Source organism: Pomacea canaliculata, linkage group LG12 (genome assembly GCF_003073045.1).
Source record: "Pomacea canaliculata isolate SZHN2017 linkage group LG12, ASM307304v1, whole genome shotgun sequence".
In the NCBI taxonomy this organism is placed as follows: Eukaryota; Metazoa; Mollusca; class Gastropoda; order Architaenioglossa; family Ampullariidae; genus Pomacea; species Pomacea canaliculata.
This window is the reverse complement of record NC_037601.1, coordinates 23,036,370-23,050,263: the sequence shown is the minus strand read 5'-3', so window position 1 is coordinate 23,050,263 and position 13,894 is coordinate 23,036,370. Positions and strand designations below refer to the sequence as shown.

Genomic DNA, 13,894 nt, shown 5'->3' with positions numbered 1-13,894 from the left:
TTGGCGCTAGTCCTTTATACCTACAGATAAGGCTGTGACCACGTGACAGCATTCAGCCAATGCCAGGGCTCCAAAGGTCCAGCCAGAACATCATGAATGACTGTAAGTAAAAAAAAATGTAATCTTAAAAAATGCCGGAAAAGGCTGTCGTTTTCCCAGACCCCAAGTAGAGTTTTATCAGGACAATGAGGTAAGATTCCATCCCTCATCAGTTGTTCACACGTGCGTGTCCATGTGTGTCCGGAGCTGTCCACAGTCGCTGGCCGCTGGACACCAGACAATACTGACCTTCTTCACATTGTGGTGGCAACTCTTCTGTTGTCATGGCAACACCATCTTACATTTTGTCTTCTATGGTGTTTAGTTTATGTGTGTGCGTGCGTGTGCGCTTCTTGGTGTGTTAGTGTATTAACATATGGTTAGTGTAGCTTTGGGACTTGGTTAGTGTTAGCTGTGGCTTAGCGTTGGCAGGTTTGAATGAGCATCGTGGTGTCGACTACAGCTCAGCTTTGGGTCTAGGCTTTCACTTTAAAGCAATGAATGGACGAAACCGTCGAGGTTAAAGTTTATTAAGCTAGCAGTTCACAATTCCAGGTCACGGCAAAAACAAGAACTAAAAAAAAAAAAATCTCCGCCGTTATCAGGACCGACCCCCGGCGCACGAGGCCCAAAGTTTTCCGCGCTTTCTCGTGCGCTGAGGACACGCAGTCCACACCACTGATCTCTTGTGTGAATTGCATAATCACACCGACCTTTGACACAGTGTGATGTACTGATTGTCAATGTTTGATGCACTCATTAAATATTAATTAGCTTTCTGACCTACTGGTGTGCTGAGTGCATGCTGTCAATAAAACATTTATATTTATTGAGTTCTTTGTGTTTATATTCTGTCATTGGATGTTGTCTTGGGCCACCAACGGCAATGTATGTACATAGCACATCTCGCGGACACACACACGTACACATATATATAATATTTATCATGCATAGTTTATATTATTTATGATATACATGCGCAAAAAGTTTTAAATGCATTTATGTATTATGCATATGTGTGTGTGTGTGCGTGCGTGTTGTGCGCAGCCGACTGTAGCATGTCAGACGACTACAGACACTTCATGCTAAACTATGTTGAGGGCGTGTGTGTGTGTGTGTGTGTGTGTGTGTGTGTGTGTGTGTGTGTGTGTGTGTGTGTGTGTGTGTGTGCGTGTGTGTGTGTGTATGTGCGAGCGTCTGTGTGTGTGTGTCTGTGTGTGTGTGTGTTTGTCTATATTTGAGATATTTTACCTTTAAGCATCATTCGCTACGATCTGAGAGCCTACAGAGTTATATCGCATGTAAGCAACACACACACATATATATATTAATCACATGTATAATATAATAGGTGTGTATTGTGTGTACAGGTGCTGTGTGTGTGTGTGCAGTCTACTAGTGCAGGATCCTAGATATTAAAAGGTAAGAACACGGTTACAGACAGATATATAATATATAATGAATATAATATGCATCATCTTCATCATGCTGCTGCTGTTGGCTGAGGTCACCCGTGTATCGATGACCTGACTGATGTCACCCGTGTGTCGATGACCTGGCTGAGGTCACCCGTGTACCGATGACCATCACCCACAGGACTGACAGGAGGAGGGAGGCAGTGCGACAGGATGTGGAACAACGAGGCTCTTATCTCTACCTCCTCCCACTAATTTCTTTCTTCTTACATTCTCCGCTTATCCTTTGTCGACATCAGCTTTACATGGCAGCCGCCATCTTGGTGTTGAAGGCTACATGGTCCTATAAGCTGGCCCGCTGGTCACAAGCACCATGTAGCTTGTCCACCTCACACGGTCAGGTGGGAAACCTGTATCTCAGGTAACAAACAAACAACTAATGTTGTAGGAGTGGAGGCAAAATGTTGCTAGAATCTGGTTGAGGGTACACAGGTGAGGGTACATGTGAGGGTACACAGGTGAGGGTACACAGGTGAGGGTACAGGTGAGGGTACATGTGAGGGTACACAGGTGAGGGTACAGGTGAGGGTACACAGGTGTGGCTAGCTGTCAACCCTGAACATAAGGCCACTCTACATTGACGTAAGCATTTGCTAAGGGTCACTCAAGTCAAGGCCAGTTACAGACATGAACTTAGAAAAAATACTTTGGGACAGTTCTGTTACAAGACAAGAAAAAAAGATAAGGAGGAGCTGCTGGGGACAAGCTTGGTGTCGGCACCACACTCAAAGAACAGTCACCTGCACCATCGTCACGGGCAGCAATGGCTGGAGACTGGAGGAGTAAGAGTATAATAAAGATAATTGTGTTTACCAGTTGTAGTAACATTGGTATAGACATTGATATATACACATTGTCGTCACAGACATACATACATATAACATACACACTGTATCACATCGTCACACTGACATACACACTGTATAACATTGTTGTAGACATACATAAATACACACTGTACAACAAGCTCAGCGTGTGGACAGTCAAGCATCATGACAGACACCCGTGCGTTCAAAACAAGATAAACAATCGCCGACAACTGAAGTCCACGTTGCACGCTATGCACACACCTGTAAAATAAACAGCTACATCCGGGCATTTGCCGGTAGATGTTGGTTGGTGTGTTGATGCCCTGCGAGTAGTGACCGGCTTGTGCCTCGTTGTGACCGAGAGGCTGAGTGGTGATGTGGCTACAGGGCTACAGGGCCACAGGGCTACAGGGCTACAGAGCTACAGGGCTACAGGAGGTTTGGGAGCTCAATGGCGCGGTCTGCAGTGGACTGTGCATGCAGTCAGTAAACCGTTGCCATTGACTTCCTCCTCGCTTTTTTCACTTTTCAACCTTTCATGAAGGGAAGGATGTGTCAATGGTGAGAAGGATGATGGCAGGGTTCGACCTCCGTGCTAAGGTTACTGGGTTCACACGAGCTTCACGTGTCTCTGTGTGAAGGTGAATAACCGTTGATGTAAAAAAAAAACAACATGTTTCATGAATTAAAACATGGGAAAACAAAAGCTTTGGTAAACATCCTGTAAATGTACGCTTTTGGAGTAGGTACATCCTAACACACTCTGGTCTATCAGGGTCACCTAGCAACCACTTGCGTCATCGCCTTATCGGGGTGGATCTGTGGTGGAGGTCTGGCCTTGCTTGACACCATTTCCTTACCTGCTGGTCGTGGGAGAGACCAGCCTCGCTGACCTGGGACAATGCTGGGTGGATGTGACTTGTAGAACGTCAGCAGTTGGTGAAGGTGGCGACACCTATGGCCGGTGGTTTAGTTGCTTTCAGGAGAAGGCTACTCTCATTGCAGGACACAAAATGATTGGTGTGGGGATGAAAACTTACAAGAGACAACAACAACAACAACAACAACAACAACAACAAAGGAGGAAGGAAAGCTCTATCGCCGTCTTCATTGTCCAAGCTGTCCAGCAGCTGTCCAGAGCGGTGGCAGCCATCGCGGTGCGCGGTTCACCTGGCGGCGGCTGCTGAGGTCAGGGAGGACAAGACAGTCAGACAGGGAGAGGCCAGGTGAGGTGGACACTGCAGATTGGAGAATGAACCGCGTCATTTCGCCTGTGACGTCAGACATCCAGGTACACACGAGCAGCACGAGTTGGGGCTGTAGCAGGTCACGTGTCGCTCTCAACGTCCTTGACCTTAAGGTCACATACGGCCGCGTACCCTTGTCTGGTGGTGTGCATACCCTGCAGTGTAAAGCAGCACCGCTGCCTCTCCCCGTCTAGAGACAAGGGTACGAGCTCAGGGAGCTAGAGAGGGAGCAATGCTGTATTCGTCTAACCTTCTGAAGCGAAGATTTTGTAACGAAAAAGAGAAAGTAGCTCGGTAAACAAAACAACAGGAAAGAAGGAAATAGAGATAACGAGGAATGGAGTGTTGCTTGGCTAAGCTAGAAAAATGTCAGTAAAAGTCAGATAAGGTGCGCGGTGACTTATTCTGGACTGAAATTTTAAAAAATGGGTGGCAAAGAAAGGAACAGACTAAGACTGAAGATTTACTGTTCAGATCGGGAGTTCGCTTTGCTGTGCCCTCGGGCATGACATGACAGAGGACAGACGATGAACAACAACAAATACAGAAAGCGCAAAAAGGAACCAAATAAAAAACAGAATATCGTGATTTTACAAAAGGAAGACGAGAAGTCAGCAGCAACAAGCGGAAAAGGATGGAAGACTGGGACAAAGGTCGGACCTTGTGGGGACTGTTGCTACAGGTCGTGTTTACAGAAGAGGTGTGTGTTCAGTGCACCTTTACAGGATTCAATAGCGGGTAGGTGGCGGGTGTGGAGAAGGAGAGAGCTCCATTGTCTGGCTGCACAATAACTAAACATCCTGTGGCCATTGGTTGTTTTGATGACAGGAAGAGTAAGGAGACGATCATCAGACGACGAGCGGAGTTGTGTAGCTGGGATGTAAGGGAAGAGCAGGTCAGAGAAACAATCAGGGCAGGTGTCAGCAAAGACATCAAAAGACAGACGGACAGTTGGTACTGGAGGCCACAACCGATGGGAAGCCAGTGTAGACAACAAAGGTCAGGGGTGATGTGGTCACGTGGCCTGCACTAAGCTCCTGACGACTTCCAGACAACAGGACATACATCGTCTTGTCGTCTTGACGACAAACAACAGCCACAGCACAAACAGTTGCCATGGAAACACAGGCAACAACCAGACAATAACACATCTTTCTCTACTCAACATAAGCGTATTTCAACCTACTACAGTAAATAATCTCTCTCTGTCTGTCTCTGTCTCTCTGTCTCTCTGTCTCTCTCAGTCTCTGTCTCTCTCTCTCTGTCTCATTCTCTCTGTCTCTCTCTCTTCCACCCAAACTCTTTCTGCGTTGCATAATCCTCGCCAACAGACAACACTTCACTTTCCTCTGTCGCTCTTTTACAAATAGTTCCAGGCAGGTTCCCGGGTGGTGGCCGGGTACTTGTCACAGGTGAGGAAACACGCCCCTCACTATCCTGTCGTTACTTAGTACGAGGATCCTGCTCCCAAAACAAGACCCGAAAACTCTTTCTACCTTTAGTTTCTTGACATAACTTGCTTGAGAATTCACGGAGGTCCCAGAGATACCAAGAATGGCACTCGGAGCGAAAATGACGAGCAGACGGAAGAAGGCGGAAAGACAGACTGTTACAGCGACAAAGGACAGAGATGAGAGATTGACAGACTTGGTGTCCACGTGTACAAACCTACACACGACACATCCGGGTGTTTGTTAAACAAATAAAGATTCTAGTTCATTCAAAATGCTCTCTCTCTCTCTTACACGAGCAGAAGGGGAGGTGAGGTGAATGTGGTCTGGTGTGTCAACAAGATGGATTGAAACATCTACACTCTACAAACTAATCGCAGATGAACACGACTCTGCCACACTTTACAGAATAATGTGTGTGTGTGTGTGAGAGAGAGAGATAGAGAGAGAGAGAGACTGAAGGAGTAATTACAATCTGAATTATGATAAATGAATTTGTAGGAAGCATTTGATCCTGATTGATGCGTACTCATGTGACGTCATGTATGCATCGTTATTATTATTAGATTAACAGACGGACAGCCCTCGCTCCCCCTGTACAGACGAAGCACCGTCAATAGGTCCCCCGGGTAAAAAGCCTTTAATTAAGCGAAAGTCGGCAGGTCATGTCCCCCGAACCCTTGACATCCAAAGGCAATCAACTCCAGTGTTGTGGCAGCCTCCGCCATCGGTCAACGACATGCGGGAGGGTCTGGTCACGCACCTGGTGACGTGCTTGTCACGCACCAAGCCAGCTCGTGACGTACAGAATACCTGTGTGTGGACGACACCACAGAGCTTATTTCCGGTCCGCCCCCACCCATCTGTGCACCTACAGAAATTACTGCCAGCATCTCGGGCGACACCGCGTTGGCAGTCGTCGCATTCCCTGATGTTGCAGCGCTCGGTACACAGCTCGTGGTGCGACATCCACCTCATCATCTGCAATGTCCTGGGCAGCTGGTAGTCCAGCCGACATCCTCCTGTAAGACTGTGTCTGTCCCACAGAAGGTAGACAACGCTTGTGACAACAGTATCACCTGTATCACCTGTCTGATATCTCTACTGTACCCCGAGTACCTGGACAATGACAGCTTTAGTTCCGACAGCAATGGTCTTCATACACCTGACTGCACTGGTGAGTCCATCTGCTGTAGGCTGAGTGTCTGTTGTGTCTACCTATATGCGGGGTGTCTATACAGGTGTATATTGTGTCTGTGTAGGCGCAGAGTAGTCTGTCTATACAAGGCAGGTAGTATCTAAACAGTGCAGACTGTGTAAGTTCAGGCTGTCTATATATATATATGTAGTCAGTGTCTATGAAGGTGCAGGATGTGTCTGTATAGGTGTAGTCAGTGTCTATATAGCTATAGTCAGTGTCTATGTAGGTGCAGGATGTGTCCTCTGTCTACAACATTGCGCAGACGAGCGCCTGACGGGACACTCGGTACCGGAAGCCATGGTAACACTCCACACCGTAGCCTGTTAACCACATTTATCCGATGTCCCATCCTGCAATTTTACTTTTCTTCTCAAAACAGTAATTCTGTAACTGTAACACGATGCACGTGCCTGTAGGTAGTGATGCAGGTAACTTGCAGTCATCACAGTCAGACACACTGACTGCTGTACCTACTGAAGACCATAATAGTTGTGAATATTCGCATCATGGAGGTGAGACAAGAGCTCATGTCATGCTCTCATTGCTACAATGAACAATTGTTGTGTTGTCAGGTTGTGCTCACTCACCTGGTGTCACCTGGCGGCGCTCAGACTGTGGCTCAGGTAAGGTGAAGGCTGCAAGAAACAGAGCTAGAAATTATGCACTAATTCACTGTGGTCTGATGAATCAGTGTACAAACACACAAACAGCACTAGCGATTATCCACTAATTCACTTTTCTCTGATTAATCAGTGTACAAAGACATGATGTCGCTAGGTGTTGTACACCTGCTTGCAGACGATCATCTAATTCTGTCACTAGCAGACGACAGTCAGCACCGAGGGCCGAGAGTTCTTGATCTACCCGTCACGTGTACCCGACCTGTGGGATCGCATCAACCTGTACATCACAACACAGTCAGCCAAGCTGTTCAAAGTGAGTGTCTTTACAATACTTTGATTACAAATACTTTGATTGGACTACCGATGACGTGCACAAGAAATAAACAAAAACGAAAAAGAGAAAAATTAAATGGAACACAAGAGCTGATGTAGGGATACAAGTGGCTAGATGCTCTCCACACTCAAGCTAATAGAACAGATGAAAGGTTACAGCCTTATTGACAAACAGTTTGGTAAACAAGTTTACAGCTCTGTTTGTTGCCAGTCTAAAGTGTAGCGCTGACACCAGGCAGTCCAGTGTCACGCTGACACCAGTGTAACGCTTACACCAGGCAGTCCAGTGTAACGCTGACACCAGTGTAACGCTGACACCAGTGTAACGCTGACACCAGTGTAACATTCACACCTGCCTGACCTGTGGCCGTCTCCCCTCAGGTGAGGATCTTCACGCCCAAGATGCCCGTCAGTCAGGGCGGGGTGGACTACGACCTGCAGGTCAGCGCCGACAAGCCCATCAACCTGGAGTTCACCACAAGGGGGTCAAACGGCGCGCGAGGCAAGCTGCTGGATGGCGTGCGCGTGTTGGCAGAGGACGACATCGCTGTCTTCGTCAACAATCCCAGCTCCAACGCCACCGGCGTCACCGCCATCCTCACCACGGCCTCGCTCGGCACCAAGTACATCTTCCCCAGCATCAGGCGCACCTTTGACGGCCAGGTGTGTCTGTGGTTGTGACGTCACAGGGAAATACCTTGGGTGCTTGTCTGGGTGGTGACGTTTGTAGCACCTGAAACTGGCGAGCAGAGTTTGACTTTACTTGATACACAGTCAATCGTGTACAAGGGTACAGGGTATAGGGTATAGGGTACAGGTGCAGGATACATGTACAGGGTACAGGGTACAGGGTACAGGATACAGATACAGGATACAGATACAGGGTATAGGGTACAGGAACAGGGTACAGGGTACAGGCCCAGAATGTCTGCGGAATTTCGATTTCGATTAACCAAGGTGTGAATACCCAGGTCAACAACGACGGTTTAGATGCTCAGCTATTTGTGACGTGTTTGTATGTGACGTGTGTTGCCGTGTCTCTGTACCGGTGCACTAACGGTGACGGTGTGTTTCGCTCGCCCAGGTGTCCATCTGCATCGGCAACCTTGACCAGCCCAACGCCGTGCGCATCACACTGCCGAGGGCGGCCGGCCACCTGCAGCTGATGTACCGCAGCAACGTCTACCTCCCCGGCGACACCATCACAGTCCTCCTCAACGACTTCGAGTTTGCCGACATACGCGACTCCTCCAGTTATGTTGGAAAAGTGTCTGTCTGTCTGTCTGTCTGTCTGTCTGTCTGTCTGTCTGTCTGTCTTTCTGTTTGCCTGCCTGCCTGCCTGCCTGCCTACCTGTCTGTCTGCCTACCTGTCTGTCTGTCTGTCTGTCTGTCTGTCTGTCTGTCTGTCTGTCTGTCTCTGTAGCTATAGCAAGTGTGGTTGTGTGCGAGTCCCTCTCACTCTGCATGTTGTCATTGTCTATGAAGCATGACACAAACATGTTGTAGACGTCGTAGCAGCTTCTGTGTGCTGACCCCGCTGTCCATACATGTGTCTGAAGGCTTGACCCCTGACTGTCAGACTGTGTCTGTGTTTGCACGTGTGTCCGCGCCTGTTGACAAGGCCACTGTGCTGTGTCACGGATGGTTGACAACGTTGACCGTGAGATGTTGTGTCCAGCAGTGTCGCTGACCTGACGGGGGCGGAGATAACCGCTGAACGTCCCATCGCCGTCTTTAGCGCTGCTGTCTTCTACCCGTCCGTCCTTCTCTGGTCCGTTTCTAGAACTGACAAGGACATTGTCATCGAGAACATCCCACCTGTCAGGTAAACACTACACGGAGCGTGACAGATACACCACGTGATGTCCATGGTAGAGCGAAATGGTCACATGGGCAGTCATCTAGACTCTAGAGAGCCCGACATGTCCTTTGCATGACGTTCCTGTGTACCTGTCTGACGTCCTGTTCTTATAGTCTATTGGTAGTTGACGTCCCTGTGTACCTGTCTGACGTCCTGTTCTTATAGTCTATTGATAGTTGACGTCCCTGTGTACCTGTCTGACGTCCTGTTCTTATAGTCTATTGATAGTTGACGTCCCTGTGTACCTGTCTGACGTCATGTTCTTATAGTCTATTGATAGTTGACGTCCCTGTGTACCTGTCTGACGCCCTGTTCTTATAGTCTATGGTCAGTTGACGTCCTGTGTACCTGTCTGACGCCCTGTTTTCAGTTCGTGGGGCCAGAAATTCGTCGTCACCGCCTCGCCGTCAGCAACAGCCGGCGACTATGTGCGCGTGCTGGCCAGCCAGCCAAAGGTCACAGTTCACTTTTCAGACCAGCCGGAGCCCTTGATGCTCCGCTCCACGGGGGAGTTCCTGGAGAGAAGTCTGGAGCCTGGCACTAGTCTCCAGGTGACTGCTGACAGACCCGTGGGGGTAAGTGCCACACCGACAGTGTCAGTGCCAGTGTCAGTGCCAGTGTCAGTGCCAGTGTCAGTGCCAGTGCCAGTGCCAGTGTCAGTGTCAGTGTCAGTGCCAGTGCCAGTGTCAGTGTCAGTATCAGTGCCAGTGTCAGTGTCAGTGCCAGTGTCAGTGTCAGTGCCAGTGTCAGTGCCAGTGTCAGTGCCAGTCCTACTTTGTCATGTTCAAACATCGATGTTTATGTTCTGTCATGTACACATCCCACTGTTCACGTGCATTACAGAACACACTCAGCTCTCTACATGACAGTGTCATGAGCACAGTGTGTTGTCAGTGGTCTGTCATGTCGTCAAGTTACAGTTTGACATGTCAGTCTTGTCTTCTGAAGGACTGGTGTTGAGAATGTAATGAGCTGTCTGTGATGTTCAGTGGATGCCGTCGTCTGCTGTGTGCAGATGATTCAGTACCGCTCAGTCTTTGAGGAGGACTCCGCTCCCTTCCTCTTCTTTGTCCCTCCTCTGGAAAACTATGGCAACCACTACACTGTCCCCATGATCTTCAATGAACAGGTGAGTGACTGCTGACTGAGGACGCTAGGTCTGGTCACACACACACACAAACACACACACAAACACAGACTTACACACACACACTTACACACACACACACACACACACACACACACACACACACACACACAAACACACACACACAAACACACAAACAAACACACACACACAGACACACTCACACACAAACACACACACACACACACACACACAAACACACAAACATTCGCCCTCATACCTTTGGTGGTGGACCAAAAAAAAAGACAGAAAGACAGATGTCATTAAAAAAATATTTACTCCCCAGAAAAGTTCACCCCCGGAGTAGATGGAGCGTGACGTGTGTCGACAGTAACTGTCTTGGTCCGTTCAATTCCTGTGTCGAGCTGTCAGCTACGTGACGAACATCCTCATCAGTTCCCGTCACACACCGTAACCACCTTTGTATGTGACAGTTCCTGCCCAGCACTGTCAACTACGTCATCCTCGTGACACACGTCTGCCATGCTGACCGTGTCGTCATCCGACACAACACCGACTCAACACTCAACGGACCTGTGTCGACCATGACGTCATGGCGGCAGCTAGGAGACGGACCTTACGTGACGTCACACGTCAAAGTGAAGCTGGGCTTCGTCAGCATCTATATGTCACCGTCGTCAGACGCGGAGGAAGACAAGAGGGCGACACTGGGAGGATACTTCTTCGGGCGGGGCCCACAGAAAGCTTATGCTGCTCCGCTGGGATTATATCCTCCCGACGCCAACAAGGTAACCCTCCCCACCCTGCCCTCGCCACAGCAGGAACGTGTAACACAGAACTCACCACAGACATAGGTCTAGACACCACGTCACTAACAAAGTGTGACGTACCTTGTTAGAACCTTGGCTAACCCCCGTGAATAGACTTCGCCGTGCACTGGCGAGTGACGTATCTAGCAGACTGCGTACTTGACTGGTGACGTATCTAACAGATTGAGTGCGCGCGTGCGTGAATAATGACGTATCAAAGAGTGTGGGGGTCACAGAGACGCTTGGAGGGTCTGGCAAGTGACGTATCAAGGTGTCTAAGTCTAAGTAAGATAAAGGAAAACTTACAAAATGCTCCTGTAATCCACATGATTGTGGAATATAATCAAACATTGTTTCTTTCCAGACATTCACCTGGGTACAACCTCGGACACCCGCCATGGCTGTGCAGGGTATTTGTACTGTATTACTGTCTTGTACCCGGTATTTGTACTGTGTTATTGTCTTGTACCCGGTATTTGTACTGTAGTATTGTCGTGTACCCGGTATTTGTACTGTAGTATTGTCTTGTACCCGGTATTTGTACTATATCATTGTCTTGTACCCGGTATTTGTAGTGTAGTATTGTCGTGTACCCGGTATTTGTACTGTATCATTGTCTTGTACCCGGTATTTGTACTGTACTATTGTCTTGTACCCGGTATTTGTACTGTACTATTGTCTTGTACCCGGTATTTGTACTGTAGTATTGTCTTGTACCCGGTATTTGTACTGTATCATTGTCTTGTACCCGGTATTTGTACTGTACTATTGTCTTGTACCCGGTATTTGTACTGTACTATTGTCTTGTACCCGGTATTTGTACTGTAGTATTGTCTTGTACCCGGTATTTGCACTGTGTATTATTGTCTTGTACCCGGTATTTGTACTGTGTTATTGTCTTGTACCCGGTATTGTTTGTACCCTGTAGTCATTGTCTTGTACCCGGTATTTGTACTGTAGTATTGTCTTGTACCCGGTATTTGTACTGTAGTTATTGTCTTGTACCCGGTATTTTGTACTGTAGTATTGTCTTGTACCCGGTATTTGTATTGTATTATTGTCTTGTACCCGGTATTTGTACTGTGTATTGTCTTGTACCCGGTATTTGTACTGTATTATTGTCTTGTACCCGGTATTTGTACTGTAGTATTGTCTTGTACCGGTATTTGTACTGTATATTGTCTTGTACCCGGTATTTGTACTGTGTATATTGTCTTGTACCCGGTATTTGTACTGTATTATTGTCTTGTACCCGGTATTTGTACTGTATTATTGTCTTGTACCCGGTATTTGTACTGTATTACTGTCTTGTACCCGGTATTTGTACTGTATTATTGTCTTGTACCCGGTATTTGTACTGTAGTATTGTCTTGTACCCGGTATTTGTACTGTAGTATTTGTCTTGTACCGGTATTTGTACTGTATTATTGTCTTGTACCCGGTATTTGTACTGTATTATTGTCTTGTACCCGGTATTTGTACTGTATTATTGTCTTGTACCCGGTATTTGTACTGTATTATTGTCTTGTACCCGGTATTTGTACTGTAGTATTGTCTTGTACCCGGTTATTTGTACTTGTGTATTATTGTCTTGTACCCGGTATTTTGTACTGTATTATTGTCTTGTACCCGGTATTTGTACTGTATTATTGTCTTGTACCCGGTATTTGTACTGTGTTATTGTCTTGTACCCGGTATTTGTACTGTAGTATTGTCTTGTACCCGGTATTTGTACTGTAGTATTGTCTTGTACCCGGTATTTGTACTGTGTTATTGTCTTGTACCCGGTATTTGTACTGTAGTATTGTCTTGTACCCGGTATTTGTACTGTAGTATTGTCTTGTACCCGGTATTTGTACTGTAGTATTGTCTTGTACCCGGTATTTGTACTGTGTCATTGTCTTGCACCCGGTATTTGTACTGACAGTTGCAGGTCAGGTGGTGCAGGGTCGTGCCGTCCTGGTGCTGCGCGACAAGCTGCCCTTGTCCTTCTCTCTTGAGGCTGCACACGTCACTTCCGCTGCTCGTTGTCACCATCGTTGCTGGTCTCGTTCTGACTGTGCACTGGTGGCCTACGCCAGAGGGCGCCAGGGGTCGGGCCGCTGCCAGCTGTACACAGCTGCGGGCAGCTGCTCCGGCGTCAGAGAGGCTCCAGGCTTCCGTCTTTATCAACTGATGAAATGAGCGACAGCCACGACACCAGCACACCACGCACACTCCAGACAGCGCCTCAACAGAAATGCAACACGTACCGACGGCCAGTCCTTCAGACATCCCATCATTACACAACAGCGTGTGTCAGAGACCTCCTACCATAGTCTGTGTTTTACTATGGCACTACGTGTCTTACACCTGCCATAGTGTGTCATAGCCGTATCGCTATGGCACTACAGTCGGTGCTGACACATCCTACCATCACCGGCACTGACTGTCCACTGCAGGGATCAGCAAGTCTCCAGGGGAACCAGGTCACCTGCACCCTGGCTCCGGTGCATAGGCGGTCTTAACTCGAGTTAAGACCGCAGTTAAGCCAAGCACGCTGTCTTAACCTAAGACGCCTGCTAAGCGCGGTGCATGGGCGATCTCAACTCGCTAAGCAAGCGGTCTTAGTCTTAAAATTTAAGACTGGTCCCCCCCAGGCTTAACTCCTTGCTTAGCCGCGACACGCTGCTTACGCATGACCGCACGGCGGCTTTCGTAGTAACAGTGGCGCTTGATCGGGTTGTTTACTGAGTTGCCCTGCGTATACCATTGACAAGATACAGATTTTTCACTACTTCAGCGATCGATCAAATCCATTTGAAATGTATGACGTCGATTTGTTTCATCGTTTTCGATTCCGTCGAGCGAACATAACTTAGTGGAAAATGATTTCGACCATCATTTTCAACGAAAAGACTCTATTCCGCCTTTGCTGCAGGTAAGACCATAGTCACCA

At 47.9% G+C, this 13,894-nt stretch overlaps 1 protein-coding gene across 1 annotated transcript; it reads left to right on the top strand.

Moving 5' to 3' along the window:
- Positions 1–5,922: 5,922 nt before the first annotated feature.
- On the top strand, positions 5,923–13,509 carry LOC112553142. Its single transcript, XM_025220166.1, has 11 exons — positions 5,923–6,198; positions 6,795–6,845; positions 7,045–7,158; positions 7,560–7,841; positions 8,263–8,447; positions 8,857–9,003; positions 9,410–9,614; positions 10,055–10,168; positions 10,621–10,935; positions 11,321–11,366; positions 12,884–13,509. The coding sequence occupies exons 1-11, from the start codon at positions 6,148–6,150 to the stop codon at positions 13,138–13,140; spliced, it is 1,767 nt and encodes a 588-aa protein (XP_025075951.1). The 5' UTR covers positions 5,923–6,147; the 3' UTR covers positions 13,141–13,509.
- The last annotated feature ends 385 nt before the right edge of the window (positions 13,510–13,894 follow it).